Source organism: Mytilus galloprovincialis, chromosome 7 (genome assembly GCF_965363235.1).
Source record: "Mytilus galloprovincialis chromosome 7, xbMytGall1.hap1.1, whole genome shotgun sequence".
Taxonomy (NCBI): domain Eukaryota; kingdom Metazoa; phylum Mollusca; class Bivalvia; order Mytilida; family Mytilidae; genus Mytilus; species Mytilus galloprovincialis.
The window spans coordinates 24,438,158-24,461,162 of record NC_134844.1 but is presented as its reverse complement, the minus strand read 5'-3'; the positions used below and the strand labels follow the sequence as shown (position 1 = coordinate 24,461,162).

The 23,005-nt window shown below is 31.3% G+C and overlaps 1 protein-coding gene across 1 annotated transcript in view; it reads left to right on the top strand.

Moving 5' to 3' along the window:
* Positions 1-348: 348 nt before the first annotated feature.
* Positions 349-23,005, top strand: part of LOC143082607 (uncharacterized) — a 37,546-nt gene continuing 14,889 nt past the window's right edge. The window contains exons 1-13 of the mRNA XM_076258370.1: positions 349-439; positions 1,230-1,358; positions 2,843-2,965; positions 5,063-5,173; positions 6,904-7,020; positions 8,638-8,880; positions 10,473-10,589; positions 12,353-12,478; positions 13,334-13,483; positions 15,807-15,975; positions 17,556-17,780; positions 18,103-18,218; positions 22,695-22,976. Coding sequence (XP_076114485.1) covers positions 352-439; positions 1,230-1,358; positions 2,843-2,965; positions 5,063-5,173; positions 6,904-7,020; positions 8,638-8,880; positions 10,473-10,589; positions 12,353-12,478; positions 13,334-13,483; positions 15,807-15,975; positions 17,556-17,780; positions 18,103-18,218; positions 22,695-22,976 — 1,996 coding nt within the window. The 5' untranslated portion in view covers positions 349-351. The remainder of the gene's footprint in view (positions 440-1,229; positions 1,359-2,842; positions 2,966-5,062; positions 5,174-6,903; positions 7,021-8,637; positions 8,881-10,472; positions 10,590-12,352; positions 12,479-13,333; positions 13,484-15,806; positions 15,976-17,555; positions 17,781-18,102; positions 18,219-22,694; positions 22,977-23,005) is intronic.

The window sequence follows — 23,005 nt, the reverse complement described above, 5'->3', positions numbered from 1 at the left end:
CGTAGAAAACGGAAATTTCAAATTAAAAATTGACAAATCTTTTGAAGTTGATAACACTTTAGATGGTTAAATGTCAATTGTACGTAACCTCTAATGATACATTTTGTAATGTTTTAGTTTTATATAAAACACAGGAGAAAGAAAGTAAAGTCATTTTTGTTGGTAGATTTTTGTTTGAAAAAATATAATTTTCCGAAAGAAATAAAAAAATAAACAATTGCACATGAAGCGTGTCATTAAACTTTGGTGTTTAGATTTTGTTTTTACAATTATAACATCCTTTGCAGAAACCCCAACTATACCTCTATATGTGATGAAAATATATATATTGACTGCAGATTTCGTCATTTTATGTTCAAAATGTGTTCCACGTCCATCTTGATTGTTTTTCTCATCACAGTAAATTCGGTGTCGTCAGATATTATTTCATCAGGTAGAGGTAAGACAACCATGCATGTATAAAATTATTATAGAAACTAAATATATTCCGTTGAAGAAAAATATGGCGTTAACGGATTCATTCAGTAGTGGAAAAGAAAGTGTATTGATATTCAATGCGATGGCAAATAGCTTAGTATTAATTCATATCAGATATGTTGATAAATCTCTTGTTGTATTATATTAATATTATTATTACAATTTTGGTAAATTTAATAAGTGAAGTTATCAAAGTTAAAAAATATTGATGTACACTAAATGTCGTGTTTAGTATTGTTTACTAGTACTTAAATTAGTTAAATTGTGAAGCGGATAAATGTTTTTTTTCTTTTAAAAACAACTTATGTTATTTGTTACGTTTGAATGGTGTGTTTTTCCACAATCAATCGGCATTCATATGGGGAATCAAATGAGCTCCTGTTTTTGCCGACAAGAACGAAAGGAATTAAGCATTAACCTTAACTTCAACTCTTATGTCAACTACTTTTGATATTACCAACAAGTTTCGATGCAGCTATTTAAAACAGACATAAGGTGTCAAACAATATATTATAAAAGGGGTCCTAAAAAATCAAATACAGGGGACCAAATACTGCATGACGAGGAAATCATATTCAAGGGATCAAACACTGCATGACGGGGAAATCAAATTCAAGGGACCACACACTTCATGACGAGGAAATCATATTCAAGGGAACATACACTGTATGGCTAGGAAATCAAATTTCATGGAAGAGTACACTGCATGAAAACTATATCAAACAATACAAAATTGGCAATTGTATTTTCAGATACTAACTGTCCCGCTAGAAACCAATTCAAATGTATGAAAACTGGCAGATGTATAGCAATTAATTGGATGTGTGATGGTGAAAGTGACTGTGGTTATGGTGATCAGTCTGACGAACAAAATTGCACTGGTATGTAAAAAACAGATTTTAACTGTCAAGAAGGATGCAGCATTTAATTCTCTCATAATGGGTTCTTTCTGTATTTAACACATAGTACAAAATCACTAGCCAATGCAGATGCACTCGACTCTAATCTTATATGGATTGTCAGTTTTCTTATCGAAGGTCGATGGTTTTCTCCGGGCACTCTGGCTTCCCCAACCAATATAAACTGGCCGCCACAAAAAAGCCCAAAAGCGGTGCTCAAAAGTGGCGTTAAAAAACAAAAAAATCAAAAATCAAAAGCATTTAACACCCATTTTGACTATCATATTTAACTACTGCTTCAGTAATTCCAAAATTACATTAAAAGCACTACTTTATTTTTGCCGTATTATGATTGTAAGCAATCTTTGGCAATACAACAAATGACAACCGGAATTCTAACGACAAAAAGGTAGTGAGACCATGAACATAATCATCAAATTGGCGATGATTTATAATTCAATTTGTTTCTTCCAAATCGATTTACAAGATTTAAACATCGGTAAGCTGCTGTTGCCTTAATTTGAATGTATTCACATTTTTATACCGTTTATAACGATAAAGTTCTGTAAAACTTAAAGTAAAATGTCTGTAAAATTGAAGTTTTGAATTAATTTAACCATTATACATGTATCTAGATTTTTCTAATATATAAAATTATTTTTTTCCATCCAGTCAACTTTAAAATAACGCCAGTCTATTGTATTGTATATAAATTTTAAGACATGTATACTAACAAATGATATTGTTATTCAGTTTTTACATTTAATTGAAAAGGGTTTACATTAGTACTTACATAGACGTCTAGCTTACAACAGCATGTTAGAGATGACTTACAAATTGATAGCTCACCTTCATTGACATGTTTCTATAAGGAAAAAACCTGACGATTCAAATATCCTTCTTTTCACATTATCCATCTTTTCTTTCTCTATTTGTACTGATCATAAGTCTCTATATCAGAAAATCGGCATACCAGAAACATTTTTTAGAGTGATCAATTGGTAGAACAATTCGGCTCATTGCAAAGGAAAGCCAGTAGTTTTTTGTATATTAATTTTAAAACCACACAGTTTAATGATCGATTTTCATGAACATAATATTAATATTAGTGTTTAAAAAATACCAGACTTTGATTTAAAAACCTAATAAGGAAATTCGATGATTCATTTGTACTGAATATTACTACATCATGTCAATCAACAGTTCTTTTATTTTTAAAATGTCTAAAACAGATTTCAATCAAATTTGGCAACAACAAATACCAATACAAGTTTTAAAAATCTGAATAAAAATGTTTTTTAGAAATACACCCCCTTTTTTTTCCAAAAAACAATCATAGAAGCCAACAAAACTATGTTTTACTGACATTTAACTGTGTAGAGTTTGAAAATGATCTTATATGAATCTTTCTTGCATAATCTTACCATAAAACTTTTACGAAATAAAATATATTTGATTGGTTTTAGTGAAGACATGTCTTTCTGGTGAGTTCAGGTGTGACTCTGGCCAGTGTATTCTTATAAAATGGAAATGTGACGGAGAAAGAGATTGTGATGACGGCACGGATGAAGATGAACTAAAGTGCTATGGTAAGTTTCGAATCCTCGATAGACTGCAAATATTAAAATTCAAGTAAATATACTAATGGCATTGTTAAATATTGAACTTTGATAATGATTCTTTATCAGGTGGCAATGTACATTCCTCATGTAGTATTTTTGTTTTAAATAGTTACATGTCGTACTTTCTTAACATGTTTAAATTAAGATCGTTTAGACGTGTTTTTCAGGTAGTGGTTATTAAATTAAAAGGACAAACTTAAACAATAGGTATTTTAAATAATGCAATATTCCCGTGAATTTAAGTGATGACACAATATATACACAATATTAAGTAGTCACTTTTTTTCTAGAATTTCGCAATATTCTGGATTGAACATCCCTCAAAACACACGAGAGAACTCCAGGTTGTTAGGTAGTTCTTGCTTTGACAGTTCGGTTGTTTGTTTTTGTTTAAACATATTTATTTAAAGTAGATCGGGGAACAAGTTTTGCAATTTATATCAATCCCTTTCCACTTTGTGACAGTTCGGTGTAGTGTTTTGTGGACTCACTGTTGAATGACTGTTCAACCTTTTTGCTCTGGTAATAGTGGTATCTTTGATTTTTGGTTTTATTTTTTACGGCTAATATTTGCCTCTTGATATCCTTCTTTTAGATTTCAAACAGACATTTTTTGTTTAAAGCTCAGGGATTAATGATTGATTGGTGTTTCAAGACTCCGCCTCAGCACTAACAGATTATATCACAAGGAGACTTTTAATGCGTTTCGTGGGAAAATATAAATCGTCTTGTCCCACCACCTGACTTTCTGGCCTTATTTCTGTCCAGCCATATTTCCACTAAACATAACTTCATTTAAGTGAAACAATATTTTAACAGATATTTTGATGATAAACTTTAATGTATTTCATTCACGGTAAACTCTTTCAAGTAGATTCAAATAATTAGAAATAAATTCATCACAACAGACTAGACACTGACATTTGAAGTTGTCTTTTTATATGAATTTGTTTAAGATGACATTCAACGAATTATTTATTATAAAACAATCCTCTAGAATTCGAATTTCAGCAATGTCGCAGTTATAAAATTGATTGAAACTATATATATCCTGATTGTACATTTACAAAAAACGCCAATAGCCAAATCATTTATTTGTAACATGTCGATAAAAAGTCAATCAATGTGTGACTAATGACGTTCCGTTAGTCCAACAAGTGCTAACACTTTGCATACCTAGGCACCTCTACCATATAATTGTAATGCAAAAAAAATATTATGTAAAAGCTGGTCACAAAATAAACCAAAATGCATATTTTGGCAAATCTTTCATTTGTGAAAATGTTTTGCCAAATATATTTATAAACTGTGATATTAAAAGTACTATGTATTGTCAATGTAGGCTTACTAATACAAGTTATGCTTGGAGCTAATTTTGTTCAAATGTCTTTTTCAGCTAGTTAAGTATTTAAATTCAAATTTTATATTATGTTGTAATGATACACTATTGTCTCGATTTAGAGTGAAGGTTTGAGTCTGTTAGAACGTGTTATTTCGTTGCATTTTTTGTGCACCTATCCTAAATCAAGAGTCTGTTGTTCAGTGGTAGCCGTTTGTTGATATGGTTCTTAATAAACTCATCATAAATACCAGTGTTGAAATTTTATATCTACTCCAGACGCACGTTTCGTCTACAAAAGACTCATCAGTGACGATCGATTAAAAAAAAATGTAAAAAAAGGCTAAACAAAGTATTTTTCGTTTCTCGTTTGTATAAAGATTAGACCGTTGGTTTCCTGTTTGAATTATTTTACACTAGTCATTTTTGGGCCCTTTATCGGATGTTGTTAGATGTGAGCCAAAGCAGCGTGTTGACGGTCGTACTTAAAACCTATCATTGTTAACTTTTTATACATTTTGACTTGGATTGAGATTTGTCTTATTGGAACTCATACCATATCTTCTTGTTTATATTTATAAAGAATTATTTCCAAAAACATCGAGTACTTCGAGTGTAGTTAGTGGCATCTGTCATGCAGTTAATGATAATGCATACAACTTAATTTAATATCTAATGCAATTTAATGATTTGCGGTTATCAACTATTATTAAAATATTTTCAAGAAATTACATGCAAGCCAGAAGAATTTAGATGTAATAATGGACAATGCATACCAAATAGTTGGCGTTGCGATGGAACGAAGGACTGTACGGAGGGCGATGATGAAAACTGTGGTAAAATTAAGTTCAAAAAGAGGGACGAAAGATACCAGAGGGACAGTCAAACTCATAAATCGAAAATAAACTGACAACGCCATGGCTAAAAATAAAAAAGACAAACAGACAAACAGACAAACAATAGTACACATGACACAACATAGAAACTAAAAAAATAATCAATAATATGCACGAGTAATTTTTGTTATAAACCTGGATACGTATTAAAATCAAAAGCCTATTTTTATTTTATTTTTTTTTGTTATTCTAGAGTTCCGGATGCATTGGATATCGAGTATAACTCTTATTAATGCAACAAATGATATTTTATTTAAATGAATTTTAAAAATTAGTTAACATTGCACGGAACTATATCGACTCAAACGGAATTGCCATTCAACGGTATATCTATGTGATAACAGCTATCTTACTTAGTCAATTTCTTTCACATCTGTATTTGTATAAACAAACAACCATAGACAAATTCATGTCATATTATATTAGAATTGAAAACATTTTGGAGATGAGGAGTTACTGTTCGACAAATGTACAAAATGATTAAACAAGTAAATTCCATTACATAAATGATAATCTTTAAAACACCACTCAATTTCGATATTCGTTAACAGTTTTCGATTGATCAATAAATAGCACAACATTTACAATAAAAAAAATCTGTGAATTAACTGTTAATGTCGCTCTTTACCTCTTTTATACTTCATTCAAACTTCTGATCAAATTATTATTTGTTCATCAAATGAAACTGTTTATCTGCTACAATATTTTAAGCAACTGAAAACGAACACCAAATCATTTGATTATCGAAATATAATGTGATAAAATAAAGAATACTTACAATTCTGTAAGATTTTAATAATTCCATTTCCTTGTTAATATGACACTTGTGTTAGAATATCTAAACATTTAAAAACATATATATTTTTCAAATTGCCAAAACTATGAACAGTTTACGCTTTAGATTACTTCTAATAATATTTGATCTATATATACTTCTAAGCTGTCATTAGATTAAAATATGAAATACTCCATTGCAATTAGTTAGATATAGGAAGATGTGGTGTGAGTGCCAATGAGACAACTCTCCATCCAAATAACAATTTAAAAAAAGGTTTATACTTTTAGCTAACATATGTTTTATATGTTACATGGAGATAAAACAGTCCAATCAATTTTAGGAATGTATGTCAGATTATGTCACATGATTATTATTATACCATATTGTAACTTTATATTTATTTTACTGAAAATATCACGCTTTAATTCAAACTGATGTTCGTAATAGGAAAAATAGTAGGAAAACTTAGTTTGCATTTTTAGCAATATCAACTCAAATAACTCTCTACTATAACAATATTTAAAGAATCTAAGAAACTTGTTTATAACAGCCCTGCAGTAAAATTGAATTAAAATTTTCAGTTGTAAGTAGGCTTTATTTTTTCACCTGACACTTGGATGAGTTGACAGTGGTTTTCTACAGAAGATGGTTAAAATTTCTGTCAGCTTGAACATTTTAATTTGATCAATAAATTATGAAATTGTAATTAGGTAAGAACTCTGAATATTAAATAAACTGCAAATGGTGCAGAGCAACACTTACAAGTTTTTGATTCTTAACAGAAAGTGAAAATAACATTAGATTTTTAAGAACAGAGAAATACATGGCATGTCATGTCCATTTTATTGAGAAAATGCATATTGTTACAATTTCGCTATTAAATATATACCAGAAACTCCAACATGTGCTAAAGATGAAATGAGGTGTTCTAACGACAAATGTTTGACACAGAAATGGTTGTGCGATGGTGAAGATGATTGTGGTGATGGAAGCGATGAACAGAACTGTAGTAAGTATGTGGATTTATGTAAATGTATAGATGACCATAGATGACTTTACATTTCGTAGCTGTTTTTTACCCCAAGATTCAAAGTGTTATGACAAATGGTTAATTCGTCATGCTTTGACATAATATTGATTTATTTTTTGTTTGACTGTAATTCATTGGAGAGAAGATGGCTAGATGCAATAAAAACAACAGGCGAATAGACACAAACAACACAAAAAAAAGTTAGATAAACGTCAGCCAACAAAAACAAAACACCAATACGAATCCCACAAAAGTGATCTAGATTGGTAAGAATTTTCTGCTCGACTAGTACCATCTGTCGTGTGGTCTATGACAAAACTCTAACTTAGGTAGTCAAGTCGCTTTTTCGTCCTTAAATAATGATATATAACACGTATCTAACATCATTAGAAGAAAATAATGTAAAAACAAAAACCTAATAAAAACGTTGATGAGTGAACGAATACAAATAGACCAAAAGTATGACCAAATCCGAGTAAGGAATCAAAATTTGTAATGTGGGAGAGATCTATTTCAAAATTACAGCCGATTTCAATCAAACAATAAGAAACAGTATAAGGCAATTGATTTTTGTTAAGTTGCTGAATAATATGAGAGAATGTCATTCATATATATTGCATTTGTAATACAGAGTTAACCTGACATGCTAACTAGATTTGGTATCACCAGCCTAGTGGTCAGCACTTCGGTGTTGACATGAATATCAATTATCTGGTCATTTTTTTTTTATAAATTTCCTGTTACAAAACTTTGAATTATTCAAAAAACTAAGGATTTTCTTATCCCAGGAATAGATTACCTAAGCCGTATTTGGCACAACTTTTTGGAATTTTGGGTCCTCAATACTCTTCATGAGCGTCACTGATAATTCTTATGTAGACGAAACGCGCGTCTGGCGTATTAAATTATAATCTTTTTTTTTTGGGGGGGGGGGGGGGGAATATAAAACATTCATCTCAATCTGAGACATCAATTCAAACACACACTGAAATTTAACCATGGAACTCATATTAAATTCTAAGCTTGCTATTTTGAACGCCAGGTACGCATTTTGTCAGTGACGCTCGTTTCATACAGTAAAAAAGGCCAAATAAAGTGCGCAGTTGAAGAAAATTGAGGACACCAAATTTCGAAAACATTTGTCAAAAACAGCTGAGGTAATCTATTCTGCAGAAATTGTTATCTAAAGTTATGACCATATCCTCGATAAATCAAATGATATTTTTACACTGAATATTTGAAGGAGGGGAATAAACAAGATGAATGAACATTATCATATAAATATTTGACATTATACTTTAAAAATGTCAGAAATAACTTTTAGTTTTGAATTATTCAGGGTTAGTTGATGTTATTTGTGACTTCATTGGGCATGATCGCCTTTTTATGCAGTCACTTTAGGTGTTTCGGAAGAAATCAAGAAAATTTAACGTCATAATTAAAGTTCGCCAATTCATTCGCTTATAACAGATATTTCAGTAATGAGGAGAAATAGTTTTCTCACACCTCTCAGGAAATGTGAAAATAACACAAAAATAAAAAAAAAATGAAATACATTCCAAATGCGATTCCCAAACAATAAACTTGACATTTCAGCATCAACATGCCGTGCCGAACAGTTTAAATGTACAAATGGAAAGTGTATAGACATTAAATGGCGATGCGATGGAGATAACGATTGTGATGACCACAGTGATGAAGAAAGCTGTGAAACAGTGCCTGCAAAAAACTACTGTAAGGAGACAGAATGGAAATGTTTTAGAAAAGAGCAGTGCATTCTTGCGAAGTGGAGATGTGATGGCGATGCAAACTGTTATGATGGGTCTGATGAGGTTAACTGTACGTATAAGGGCATATATACATGCATGGCTCTACAATCTGTCGATACCTGTATCTGTCATCGGCATGTACTAGATCATGTTTTTCTATGACTGTTAATGACGTCTTTACATTAAATCCATTAGATGTTTTATATAAACTGATTGATATTTTAGTATTAAATGATTATTCTTTTTCGTTGTTTTTGGCTTTGAACTGGCTGTCAGTAACTTCGATTACTGTTAGATTTGTAATAAGTGTCTTTGGATAGTGGGGATGTATATGTACCTATATTTTAATAAGTGATGTATCAGATGAAAAGTGAACTATTGGTGATTCTTGTAGGATACACAATTTACTACTATTAGTGAATTATACAAAAATGTATGAATGAATTTTTAAATTAAAAGCACATATGGCCCTTTTAACTGGTTTTTATAGTTTGTTCTTATGTTGTACTGTTAAACTTCTGTACCATGTTAGGAAAGGGTTGGCGCGCCTGTAGACTAGTTCCTATTTAATCCGTAACATTCTGTATGTGCCTTTTTGTGGCGTTGATACATTTGTATGACGCACAGTTTATTCCTTCAGTTTTGGTTTGTGATCAGGTTTTTTTTTCATTTAAAACGATTTATGACTATTGAATTGCGGTTTTACCTTATGTTTGTATTTTACATTAGGACATCAGTGGAATTCTTAATATGTTGTCAGTTGACAAGAAATAGCTTTCATCGTCAAATTTCCTGACATCCTAGGCTTAACAATATATTCCTATTTTTTGTTTATTGTAAAATCCTTAAAAATTACATCGAATGACGAATATGAAACTCAAAACGATCTTAATTAAAATAGGACTTAATCGAATCTTTGAAATATAAATTTAATGCAAGATAAAGGAATCAATGCTACATAATATGTGTGAAAAGATTGGATAATGGTTCTGAAAATAAAATAAATGAACTCCGTATTTGGTAATTGTTTTTTGAAATTTTAGGTCCTCAATGCTCTTCAACTTTATGCTTGTTTTGATTCCTAACTATTTTGATTTGAACGTCACTTATGAGTCTAATGTAGATGAACTTCGCGTCTGGCGTATCAATTTATAAGCTTGGTACCTTTGATAACTATTTACAACCACTGAGTAGATGTCACTGCCAGGTGGGTATCACCAGTCCAGTACCTGATACCTTTGATAATCATTTGGCCGCGTGTGTTTTATGCAATTTACATAGTTTCAAATGTGATCATATGCAGTGGAACTTTGCGGTATTTGATTTTATCAGGACTAAACTCAAGCTTCTAATGCCAAACTCAAATTTAAAGGATTTTAGGAAAAATAGTTTCTCGTTAGAATTGTTTTTCATTTTGTCATGCCGGTCCCCATAATACCATACTAAACGAAGTAGGATTTGTTCATGGGTTTAGGCCTTACATTGATATATAGTTGATTAGATCCTTGTCTATTCTGAATACAATGATGAACAGCTTTTAATATTCAACTGTTAAAAAATCATAAGGTATTCACAATATCAGCTTGTTCAAGTTTCAAGTAAAGCATGTAATATAAATTTACAAACCACATCATCTGAAGTGAGACTGTATTTAAATTCTAGGTACACACACATGTGGTGGTGACCAGTTTCTGTGTGATAGTAATCAATGTATAGCAAACACATCAAAATGTGATGGTCTTCAAGACTGTGAAGATAGTTCAGATGAGTCAAATTGTAGTAAGTGTTTATACTATACATCCTAATCAAATCAAATAGACAATGCAAAATAAATATACATTTTTTTTTAATCTTCCTACTTGGAATGCTATCATTGCGTCTGGTCAATGATTATGCAATGAAAAATCAAGAGAGAACATTTTCCCGCCAAAATTACAATGGATAATATTCCGAAAACAAGCACATTGACAACTATATCTTTTTTGCTTATTTGATTCCTCAATTAATCCCCTATTTACTTTGAACTGAGCAGCAAACTTCCTTAATCAGTTAAAAGAAATATCTACAAACATGAGATGTCTAAACGTATCACTACATCACCTGTAGTAGACTCTTTTTATTACAAAAGATAGAAATATCATGATTATTGTCGTATGTTTCATGGATTTTACAAAAGTTATTTTCAGAACAAATGATTTTCTAAACTATATTTTCGGCTCACCTGGCCAACAATCTTGTTTTAAAAATGTGTCCGCTCGGCCGGCCCGTGTAGTTTTGTCTATCATTTTGCTGATCGTCATAAATACAGAAAATCTGACAAGGGCAAACATGTTGAGTTCTTCCAATTGTTTTGGACTTTAAAATTGTCAGGTGATTTCTTATAGGAGAAAAAAATGCAAATGTGTGTATGTTTTAAATGATGCCAATGCTTCGCCGCGAACATTAATAACATACATTTCTTGAAATCAGTTAATAGATTTAAGAAAAAAAATCTCTCTCCATCATAGTTAACATTATCTTATATTGGCTATTCTTTTTTATGTCCTCTTTGGTTACATACCTTGTTCAAAACAAAAAAATTCTGGCTTTTAAAATTTTGTGAGCTTCCCTGGTGAAAATTGATCAAAAAAAGCTTTTCGAACGCAGCACATATTTAAGTTTATATTTTTTTAATATAAAACTACCAAACTTTATAGCACTAATTATTATAAAACAGTTGCAACTGAATAAGTTATCCATCGACATACATAGGGTTGTATTAGATTAATTAGATACAAGTACTGTAATTGCCAGTTTATGTGTTCTATTGTTTGCCCCTACATTTGTAAATAGAACAACATGTACCGTACAAGTCTTTATTGTGAACCGAGAAATGATTTTGTACTTCAGCTTTTTTTCGTGCAAATACCATTTATGACCCTTATTAACTTCTTATATTTATATTTTAGCAACATTCCAGCAGCGCCTGCAAATGGAGTATATATCTCCCTATTGATACGATTTTCCGACGATTGTATTTCCTATCATGATTTTCTTGATAGAAGGTTGCTATTAAACCAAGATTTCCAAATGGTGAAGTTGAAATCATCCCTTTGTGAATTTAAGGACGCCATCACGAGTTGGTTGACCGTTATGGAATAACTGTTTCACAGATGATATTGGATATGTATCTTGCGTCGTTACTGCAATACCTTTTCATTTTCACGAATGTGATCTACCGAATTAGACTATTTACCGGATTTGTAATGATATTACCAACACGACGGGTGCCACATGTAAGCAGGATCTGCCTCCGGAGCACCTGGATCACCCTCAGTTTTTGGTGGAGTTCGTGTTGCTCAGTCTTTAGTTTTCTATATTGTTTCTTGTGTACCATTTTTTTTCTGTTTTTCTGGGTTTTTTTTATTTTTAGCCATGGCGTTGTCAGTTTATTTTTGGTGTATTAGTTGACTTTTCCATTGGTATCTTTCACCCGTTTTTTATATTTAGCTGGAATATATTTTATGCCCAACTATCTTTGAAACATACAAGCATTTTTTTAGGCACAGCTTATCCATGTACGATAAATAATGGGGGATGTGATCATATTTGTAATGAAAATGGTGAATCAAAAGATCTTTGTTCATGTAGAAATGGATACAAACTAGAAGAAAAGACCAGATGTGTTAGTAAGTACACTTCTTTCATTGAAATGGTGGATATATAGTTTAATATTTAGTTAAGACTTAAACAGTAATTTTTATTTTTAACATAATCCAAAAAGTCTAAATAAGTCAGGCATATCCATACTCAAACAACAAGTGGGCTCAAATCGGTAGTGTTCGGAAAATTCGCTTCCAGTCGATTTTAGATGCTATTTATTTATTAGTGTTTCAGAAAATTTATTATGAAGTTGATGTATACAAAAAAAAATATTGATTTTATTTCACTAAAAAAAAGTATTCTAATCAGATTCAAGCTGATTGATTGTTGTCACTGATAATAAGCTTGGAATAGCATGCATGCTTTGTCTATTTATCAACGTTTTGTTAAAATTCCATACAAGGTCAATATTTTACAATTACTGTCTTTTGAATAGGTAAATATGTAGTTTTGTTGACTTTTGAAAAACTGATATTCACTGAGGCCAACGGCCGAAGTGAATATCAGTTTTTCAAAAGTCAATTAAGTCACATATTTACCAAACCAAATGACAGTTATTGTTTTATTCCATATTCCGAGAGAAATGTATTTAATGGCAATTATTTACCAAAACCAATTGTACATCAAACGTTTTTTTACCAAAATTATGCACGTAAAAGCAAGCGACATTTTGCGCGGTGAAAATTCTTTTCCGCAGGTTAATATGCTTTTTTTTTAATTTAAAATCCCATTTATATAGAAAAACCTACTAAAATGTTCTCAATACGGAATAAATGACATCATCATATTCCAAAAAAAAGTTTTGTGTCACTGTCTTTTGTAATTTTATTTCAGAATAATAATGAAATATTTGGATCATTGTTTTTATCATATCTTTCCAGACATTGACGAATGTACAGTTAGCAGTGCTCCCATTTGTTCACAGTTATGTATTGATACACAGGGAACTTATGAATGTGAATGTATTGAAGGCTATAATACGAGCGTCGTATTTGGTGATGTAGCTGGTGCAACAACATGTAAAGTGAATGGTAAGAGTCAACAGCGAACAAACAAATAATCATTTGTTACCCGATATGAATTAATATACAGCTCATAAAATATTGTGAACATTTTAAAAAAAATCCTTTCAACGTTTTGTCATTAAACTTGTTTTTTTTTTGTCTAACGAATTGCATTTCAGTTTTAAAAATACCCCTTTGTATATTGTACATCCGTGTGTATTACAAATGTTTCTGTGATAACTTCCATCGGGTATGTATGAGGCTAAAACGATTGAGGGTCTAAATATAACTCCTCTTATTCTTTGTCAATAAGAATCTCATCTGAAGTTTTAGCACAATACATAATTATACGAACTACAAATTTAAGACTCAATATTTCGTTTAAATCACGTCGATACGTGAGCTATGGTTAGGTAGTCCTCGGGAAGAATTTCCACAATTAGCTGAACCTACCCATTGATAGTATTTTTCTTTTGAACAACATGAATTTCTGGAATAACCTTAAAAAATGTACATTAATGGCCACCGTAAGGCCAAACATTTTGAAAAAAGCAGCACCAAACGTTAAGATCTTAATAAACTATCAAAGCTAGTTGTATTAGCATACAGCAACAGAAAGAAGGCTTGATTTTTTTAGGGAATACAACAAATTAAAATGATGTTGACAAATTATTTTCCTTTGAATATGTTATTCTAACTCATTATCTACACCGCTGATAAAGAAGATAGTAAAAAGTAAAGTCACAAAAATACTGATCCCCGAGGAAAATTCAAAACGGAAAGTCCATAGTGATAGGCAAAATCAAAAGCACTAACACATCAAACGAATGTATAACAACTATCATATTCCTGACGTGGTACAGACATTTTTTTCATGTAGAAAATAGTGGATTAACCCTAGTTTTATAGCTAGATAAACCTCTCACTTCTATGATAGTCGCATCAAATTCCATTATATTGACAACGATGTACGAGCAAAACAAACAGACATAATAGGTAAAAATATCAAAAATAAGTGTACAGCAGTCAACATGGTGTTATAATCTAAGACTTAATCACTAAAAGAAACAAATATGTAACAAAGAAACACAAAAAATTGGCATATAAATTAAGCATATTAGCAAATATTAAAGACAAGAATACACAAATTTACCATAGTACAATATCAAAAAGTATAAGCATAAATATCAAATTGAAAAATTGAAATAAGGATAGTCAAAAAATTAAACACTCGACTCATCAATCAACAGAAAGAATCAAACACAACTATCATACTTCTAACTTGGAACAAGCATTTTTCCGCAAACAATAGTGATTCCTTGTTTTAAATCTAGCTTAATTCCCTACTTATATGAAAGTATTTTCAATTCCGTTTTATTTACAAAGTTAAATGTACAACCCCAAACAGAAATAATTCATTAACGTGTAAATGTGTAAACATATATTATTTTCTACATTTGGAAATGCCTGTACCAAGTCAGGAATATGACAGATGTTGTCTATTCGTTTTGTGATGTGTTTTGTCATTTGATTTTGCTATGTGATTATGGACTTTCCGATTTGATTTTCCTCTGAGGTCAGTATTTTTGTGATGTTACTTTTCACAGATATACAATATAACGGAATTAAATTCCAAACAAATAAAGGTAATAGTTGTATACCGCTATCCAATAGTCATAAATTGATTTAATTGAAACAAATCCGAGTCCCAAAATAAACTGAGGGAAACACAACAAACAACTTTAAGAGGAAACAAAACGGAGCAATAGAAACATTGAACTGCTACAAAAACACACGTCAAAACGCATAGGAATATAAAGGAAATAGACATCTAAAAAAACGTAACGTAACTATTTGCATCTTCCCATTAATCTGATGACTATTTATTAGTTTCTATGCGATGTAAAACAATAAGAAAAGTACGTTAGTAAAGCATCCTTGAAATTGTATTTCTTATTATTCTGAAATATGTCATCTTTAATACACAAAAACGGAAAAATCTTGCAATGTCAGATTATCAAGAGGTAGATTAAACCTTAGTTTAAGAACAATATATCAAATGTTTTCAAAGGATCAAATAATCTTTTATTCATTTCAACCACACAGCACATACTTAAGTGATTAGTTTTCGATAGTTACAGATTGTCTACCAGTGACTACCGGTACTGATTTTCTCTTGATATTCTTTTAGTTCTAAAATATTAGGCTCCGTGTTGAAGACCCTACCTTGACCTATAATGGTTTACTTTTATAAATTGTGACTTGGATGGAGATTTGGCACTCATACCACATCTTCCTATATCTATACCATGTGTTAATGAAATATAATCATGAAATATGTATTTTATAGGTCCAAGACCGTGGTTACTGTTCGCAAATAGAAACGATATTAGAAAGTTTGAAGTTGGTACTTGGTTCCAAGAAACGTTGGTGGATGGACTATCCAGCGCTGTTTCTGTTGATTTTTACAAAGATAAATATGTATATTGGTCCGAGGTGTCAATACAACAAATAGCTAGGTATTTATTGGTGATCATTTTCTTTTGATAATGTAATGACGTGTCAAGATTAAGTATTTTCTAAATTCTAAAAAAACAATGTTTGAATGAGTTATTCGACAACTGTACAATCGATGACGGTAAATGTATTCGGATTAAAAAAAGAAAGTGAACAGTTCTAAAATGTATACTTGCGTTATTAAGAATAATCGTCAATTGGTTGAAGTTTTTTGTAATTGCGAACTCCATCAAGCACCCATGTGAACATAAGTAAAATAATCTGTTGATTTCAAAGCTTAGACATATTTTGTTTTTTTAAAATACATGTAGGTACGGAAGAAGTTTAAAGATATATGACCTGTATGCTATATCTTCATAATAAAGGACTGATAAAAACTAAATCATAGTAACAAAAATGTATGCAGTCAATTAATATACAATAATTGACTTTTGATTAGGTCGATACAAAGATTTATCAACACTAAGATATGATATTCACAGAGGCAAACGGCCAATGTGTCATATTTCGTGGGTCGATTAATCATTGTATCAACTGAAATAATAAGTCAACAATGGTTTTATTATATGACTCTTTATCCTCAAATTTCAAGTTTTTGTTCAAGATACTTTTAAAATTGCTCCCTACTTTAATACTAAATATATCATCTGCAAAAGATGAAATGTTTTATAAAGTTTACCAAAAAAAAGAAAAAAAGAAGAAGAGAAAAAAATACACCAAAATTTAACGGAATGACCTTGGAATGTCTGAGCATATCTATATTTCGGTACATGGACGCTGTTTCAAATCTTATATAAACTTTTATGATTTTTGCAGCGGTAAATATACTGTTTTATCAAAGAGGATTTTCTACGGTTTTATCCAATGAGAAAGCAGAAAATTTATAGACATATAATAAAAATGTTGAAAGTTCTATTGGTGAAAACATAACAAAACTGATATCATTATACATCACACAATGTTTTATGCAGTTTAAATTGACAAAACAACGTATAAAAATGACATCTTTATACATGTATGTGAGAAGCTTTAAAAGACCATGCATATTGATAAATCACCGAGGGTGAATGACTATTTTTTTTTATTTAGCATGGTGTATTCTAATTTAGGAAGACACTTCTGTTTTGTTAGATTTTAACTCCTTAACGAGCTGATAAGTAGAATATGATGGTTATAAAAAAAAAGTAGCAGACTATAAGAACAATTTCAAATCAAAGCTCTATTAGATCCTGTTAATTTCTGTGTCATCTTGTATATGTAAAGAATTGTATAATTGGCAATCGTACCACATCTTCTTTTTTTTTATGTCTAATGATGAAAAACATAACAAAATATGCATTATACATCACAAAATGATAAATGGAATGAAGATTGACAAAACAGCATGTACAAATGGAATTTTAATATATGTGAGAAACTTTAAATGGTCATTATAATCAACGAGGTTGAAAGACAATTCAATTATTTTGTTATTAAGCATGGTGTATCTCAAATTTAGGGAGACACTACCTTACTGTAAATCAAATCTTACAGACCTACAGATTGTAAGAAAACATTTACAGCTTTATTCAAATATTTGCAGATCTGAAATAAAGAATGGTATTATGAGCAAGAAACAAGTAATTGTAAATGAGGATATAGACGCACCTGATGGTATTGCTATAGATTGGATCCATGATCATTTGTACTGGACAGACACTGGACTAAATACTATTCAAGTATCCAATCTCGAAGGCGATAAAAAAGCAACCATTATTGATAATGATCTAGATAAACCAAGAGGAATCGCTTTAGATCCAATACATGGGTACGTTGTAAATATGTACCTCTTTGAGTAGGGATAAAAAAACATGTTTCGTTTCAATTCAAATAGGCTCCAATCAGCTATGTATGATAGTTAAACTTCAGCTGAAGATGACTGTTATTCACTGGGAGTCACTTTGTATCCTACAGTTGTTCCCTTTTTGGCATTTGTCTTCCGAAAGTTTAGTTTTTGTACACTATGATATAAATTTATTTGATTTTTTTTAATTTTATTTAATTTTAAACTATTTGTCCTTTATGTGTCTAAACAAATAGAGTAGAAATTGATTTTGCGGTTTATTTTGAATATAAATCTATAATCATAGATATTTTTACATGACGGACTGGGGAAAAGACCCAAAGATAGAAAGAATCGGTATGGATGGATCAAACAGAAAAATAATTACAAATGATGTCGTATGGCCTAACGCTATAACTATTGGTGAGTAAATAATACGTGTATACCTGCTTGCACAATAGTTGTTACATAGCTACTGATCAGGTTTACACAAAATTGCCTTGACTGTGTAACAACTTTAATTTAAAACTATATAGTAACATTATTCAATAATCGTCGTTTTGTTTAGTTTCAGTCGGAATTTTCATTCGATTAAAACACAAAACCTATTTAGTGTTTTGTATCGACGACAAAAAAAATCCCGAAATAATTAAATTGATTTCGTGTTAGTTTTTTGGGCCAGATATTTTATTTGTATGAGTTGAAATATGTGTTTTCCCCGTATTAATGTCGATTTGAACATTTTGTGATCGAATCACAGAGAGGTTGAAGAGGCAGTTACCTTCTGCAACTTTCTGATAAAAGATATGAATCAAAACAACTTTATCCGTAGATATAAGAAGACGTGGTATGAGTGCCGGTGAGACAACTATTCATCCAAGTCACAATTTGTTAAAGTAAACCATTAAACCGAAAAGCAAATAATGACTTATGTAAAACCATTTAAACATGAAAACAAACGGTCTAATCTATATATAAAAACAAGAAATACTCATGAACCACATCAACAAACGACAACAACTAAAAGTCAGGTTCCTGACTAAGGACAGGTGCAAAACAAATGCAGCAGGTTTAAACTTTTAATCGGTACCAACCTCAAGTCGGAAAAAATAATACATGTGTATTTTGTGCGAGACAACTTCAAAAGACAACATCCGAAAAACATTTTATAGACACCAATCAATTAGCCAATATTTGCACATCATTTTGAACGAGAAAATTCAGACGAGTGATTACTTTTGTGTATAAATGATGTTAATATTGTTGGTCAGGTTTACGAAGATAACAGAGCAATTTAACGCATTTATTTAAGGAAAATATTTAAAGCCATTGCAAACAAACAAAAGAAATTTCGTTTTCCCTCCCAAACTTTGACCTTTGGAATATAATGTGTTTTGTTTCAATTTCTACAAAAAAAATACTGAACTCCGAGGAAAATTCAGAACAGAAACCCTAATCAAATGGCAAAATAAAAAGCTGAAACACATCAAATGAATGGATAACAACTGTCATATTCCTGACTTGGTACAGGCATTTTCTAATGTAGAAATGGTGAATTAAACCTGGTTTTACAGCTAGCTAAACCTCTCACTGGTATTACAAAAGTTTTCTCCTGAAACGACAGAGTAAACTTAACAAAATCACCATTAAGGTTATTAGTTTAAAACATGTGTCCGATGACCAACATGACAGACATGGCTAAAAATGAAACATAAGGGGAAAATGCAGTTTTTGGCTGATATCTCTGAAACTTAAGTACAAATTGTAACGGTTGCATTATATCATGCATTAATTGTAAATGTAAATATAAGATAGTGTGCCAGTGACCTAATACGATATATAAGTGGTCAATAAATTCCATATGTATGGAGTGAGTGAACCTCAATTCCAATATGGAATTTACTGACTCCATATACAGGTATATCGTATTATGTCACTCACTATCACACTGTGTACCGACTTTACTAAGAATCTACTAAAATGTTGTGTTTAGACTAGTGGCATAGCAAAGTGATTAAGAATAAAGAACCTGCTTCGAGCGTCACTGATGAGTCTTTTGTAGACGAAACGCGCGTCTGGTGTAAATATTTTTTTTTGTCCTGGTATCTATGATGAGTTTATTTGCAAACACTTGGTCGATGCCACTGCTGGTGGAGATTTATTTCCCCGAGGGTATCACTAGCCCAGTAGTCAGCACTTCTGTGTTGACTTAGGTTATCATTGATATATTCATAATTATAAATTACAGCAGATTCCAACGAGTATGAAGCTACAGGTACATTCTTTGGTTAGCTTCCTTGCTAGCTCAACCATGAAAGGATTATTACCTTAAAATTTGGAGGAGCATATCACCAATTCATCATCCAATGAAAACACTCATATCAATGGCGTGTTTATAATATGTATGTTTCATACAAACAGGTTTACCTACATGTAAACAACTTTGCAAATTAAATTTTATTTCTTATAGTCTTTGATTGAATTAAAAAATTCTTAGTATTACTATAAATTAGAAGCGGAGTTATGGTTTATGTTTTGTTCAAGGATGATAATATTTAGTGTTGATTCAATGCTAAACAAATAGAAATTCTATAGAAAATCCATAGCATTTCTCCTTGTACTTTCAAATTTGGCAATTTGGTACCTGATAGATGGAGGATTATTATAAGCAGTGCTAGCAATGATTTCCTTAAGACAAGTTTATAAATTTAGATATTGGTTTAAACAAATATCAATATGGACCAATTCAAGTACACCTTCTAGGGTGCGCTCGACTTTCGTGACTTAGCGCGATTTTTTAAGTTTAATTCAAAAGGTTGTTTAGGATTTGTTGTAAACTATAAACGCTAGCACATCATAGAAAATCAAGTGAGTAATTTATGCTTTAAATTTTATAACAAACATATCTGTGGATTTTCTACAAAAATCTTGGTTTATTTGCAACAAAATCCCGTTTAACTTTAAAAATGCAAAAAAACTATAATAGTAATGCTTGCTCGAAGTTTCCCCTTTGTATATGTACAAAATGGCCCATCTCTTATTCATTATCTTTGCTGTTTTTATACTATTGCAGTTTGACAAATTCCTAATTCAAAGGCAACAGAAAGATATTTACGCCGTGATTGTACCATTTTAAAGTACATTCACATAACTGTATTTATAAATGAACTGAGTAATTGATTGAAATAAAATTGGCAAATCAAACACACCTACAACATGCTTGTGAATTTGCTTATACTTATCAATAAATTTTAAATTTAGATTGAAAACTTATTTTTTTAAACTGACTTGTAAAACTAGTTTTACAATGTTTATATTATGTCACTAGCTCTGATTGGTTCTCTGTTCAACCATTGACTCCACCCAAAGGCTTGTGTACCTTACCTAATAATGATTTCATGGTTGAGCTAGCAAGGAAGCTAACCAAGGAATCTACCTGTAGCTTCATACTCGCTGGAATCTGCTGTAACTGTAAACAAAACTTTGAATTTTTGAAAAACTATGGCTTTTCTACTTCAGGAATAGATTACCCCGCCGCATTTTTGCGCCTGTCCCAAGTCAGGAGCCTCTGGCCTTTGTTAGTCTTGTATTATTTTAATTTTAGTTTCTTGTGTACAATTTGGAAATTAGTATGGCGTTCATTATCACTGGACTAGCATATATTTGTTTAGGGGCCAGTGTGGGACGCCTCCGGGTGCAGGAGTTTCTCGCTACATTGAAGACCTGTTGGTGACCCTCTGCTGTTGTTTTTTATTTGGTCGGGTTGTTGTCTCTTTGACACATTCCCCATTTCCATTCTCAATTTTACTTTAGCTGTATTTGGCAAAACTATTAGGAATTTTTGGTCCTGAATGCTCTTCAACTTCGTACTCTATTTGGCCTTTTACACATTTTTTGATTCGAGCGTCACTGATAAGTCTTTTGTAGACGAAACGCGCGTCTGGCGTAAATATATTTTTTTGTCCTGGTTTCTATGATGAGTTTATTTCCAATGTCAGGATAACAATTTGAAAGCTTTAAAAGTGTTTTACTGAATTTGTTTCAATCGTCTATTATCTATGTCTTCGATCGTAGAAACCTTTCAGAGTTTTGCTCAACGCCGTGTTGTTTTTATAGAAGGACGTTATACCACTACTTACCATGAATACACCTTATCGCTATTTGTCTGCCATAACTAGACCTCACAAAAGTTCCCGTAAAAAATGAACGTCATAACAGAAAATATCATACGCAAAAATGGAAAAGTAGTTGCTGTATGGCGTCAACAGTTCAAGCGGAACAGATAACCGGTTCAAGCGGAACAGATTTCCAAATAGCAATATGGTGTATTGAAATAAGCCCCGCCTACTAACCCATATGAAATATACACTTTCTCCACGCGGTAACTGTTAAGCTTTTTTTACTGGAAATGTATAAGAGGTAGGATAATGCTACATACATTTTGTTAAATCAATAACTCTGTTTTTAAATATATATGCGTATGATTGTATTTGTTATAAATGCCGATTAATCTATTTCACTCGCATATATCCCTGGATGTCACTTAATATTACCCATAAAAAGTAAAAACACAAAAATACTGAACTCCGAGGAAAATTCAAAAAGGAAAATCAAAAATCAAAAGTCCAAACACATCAAACGAATGGATAACAACTGTCATATTCCTGACTTGGTACAGTCATTTTCTAATGTAGAAAATGGTGGATTGAACCTGGTTTTATAGCTAGCCAAACCTCTCACTTGTATGACAGTCGCATCAAATTCCATTACATTGTCAACGATGCGTGAACGCAAAACAAACATACTCAAAGAGTAAAAATGTCAAAAATAGGGGTACAGCAGTCAACATTGTGTTATCATCTTAATCACTATAAATTTTTCTTGGTAATTATTTTACAGATTACATTGATAGTAGAATTTTATGGATTGATGCTAAACTACATACTATTATGTCTGCTGATTTAGATGGTTCCCGAATCCGTACCGTATTACATAATAATGAACAGATATCCCATCCATTTTCTATGGCTGTATTTGAGGATAATATTTTTTGGACAGACTGGGCGGGAGAAGATATTCGTATGGCTCATAAATATACAGGAAAACACTTCCAAAAAACCGTACTAGGTCTAAATTCACCAATGGGTATCAAAGTGTATCATGAATCTCTACAAAAGTCGGGTAAGCAAATTAGTTTAACGATGAAAGTT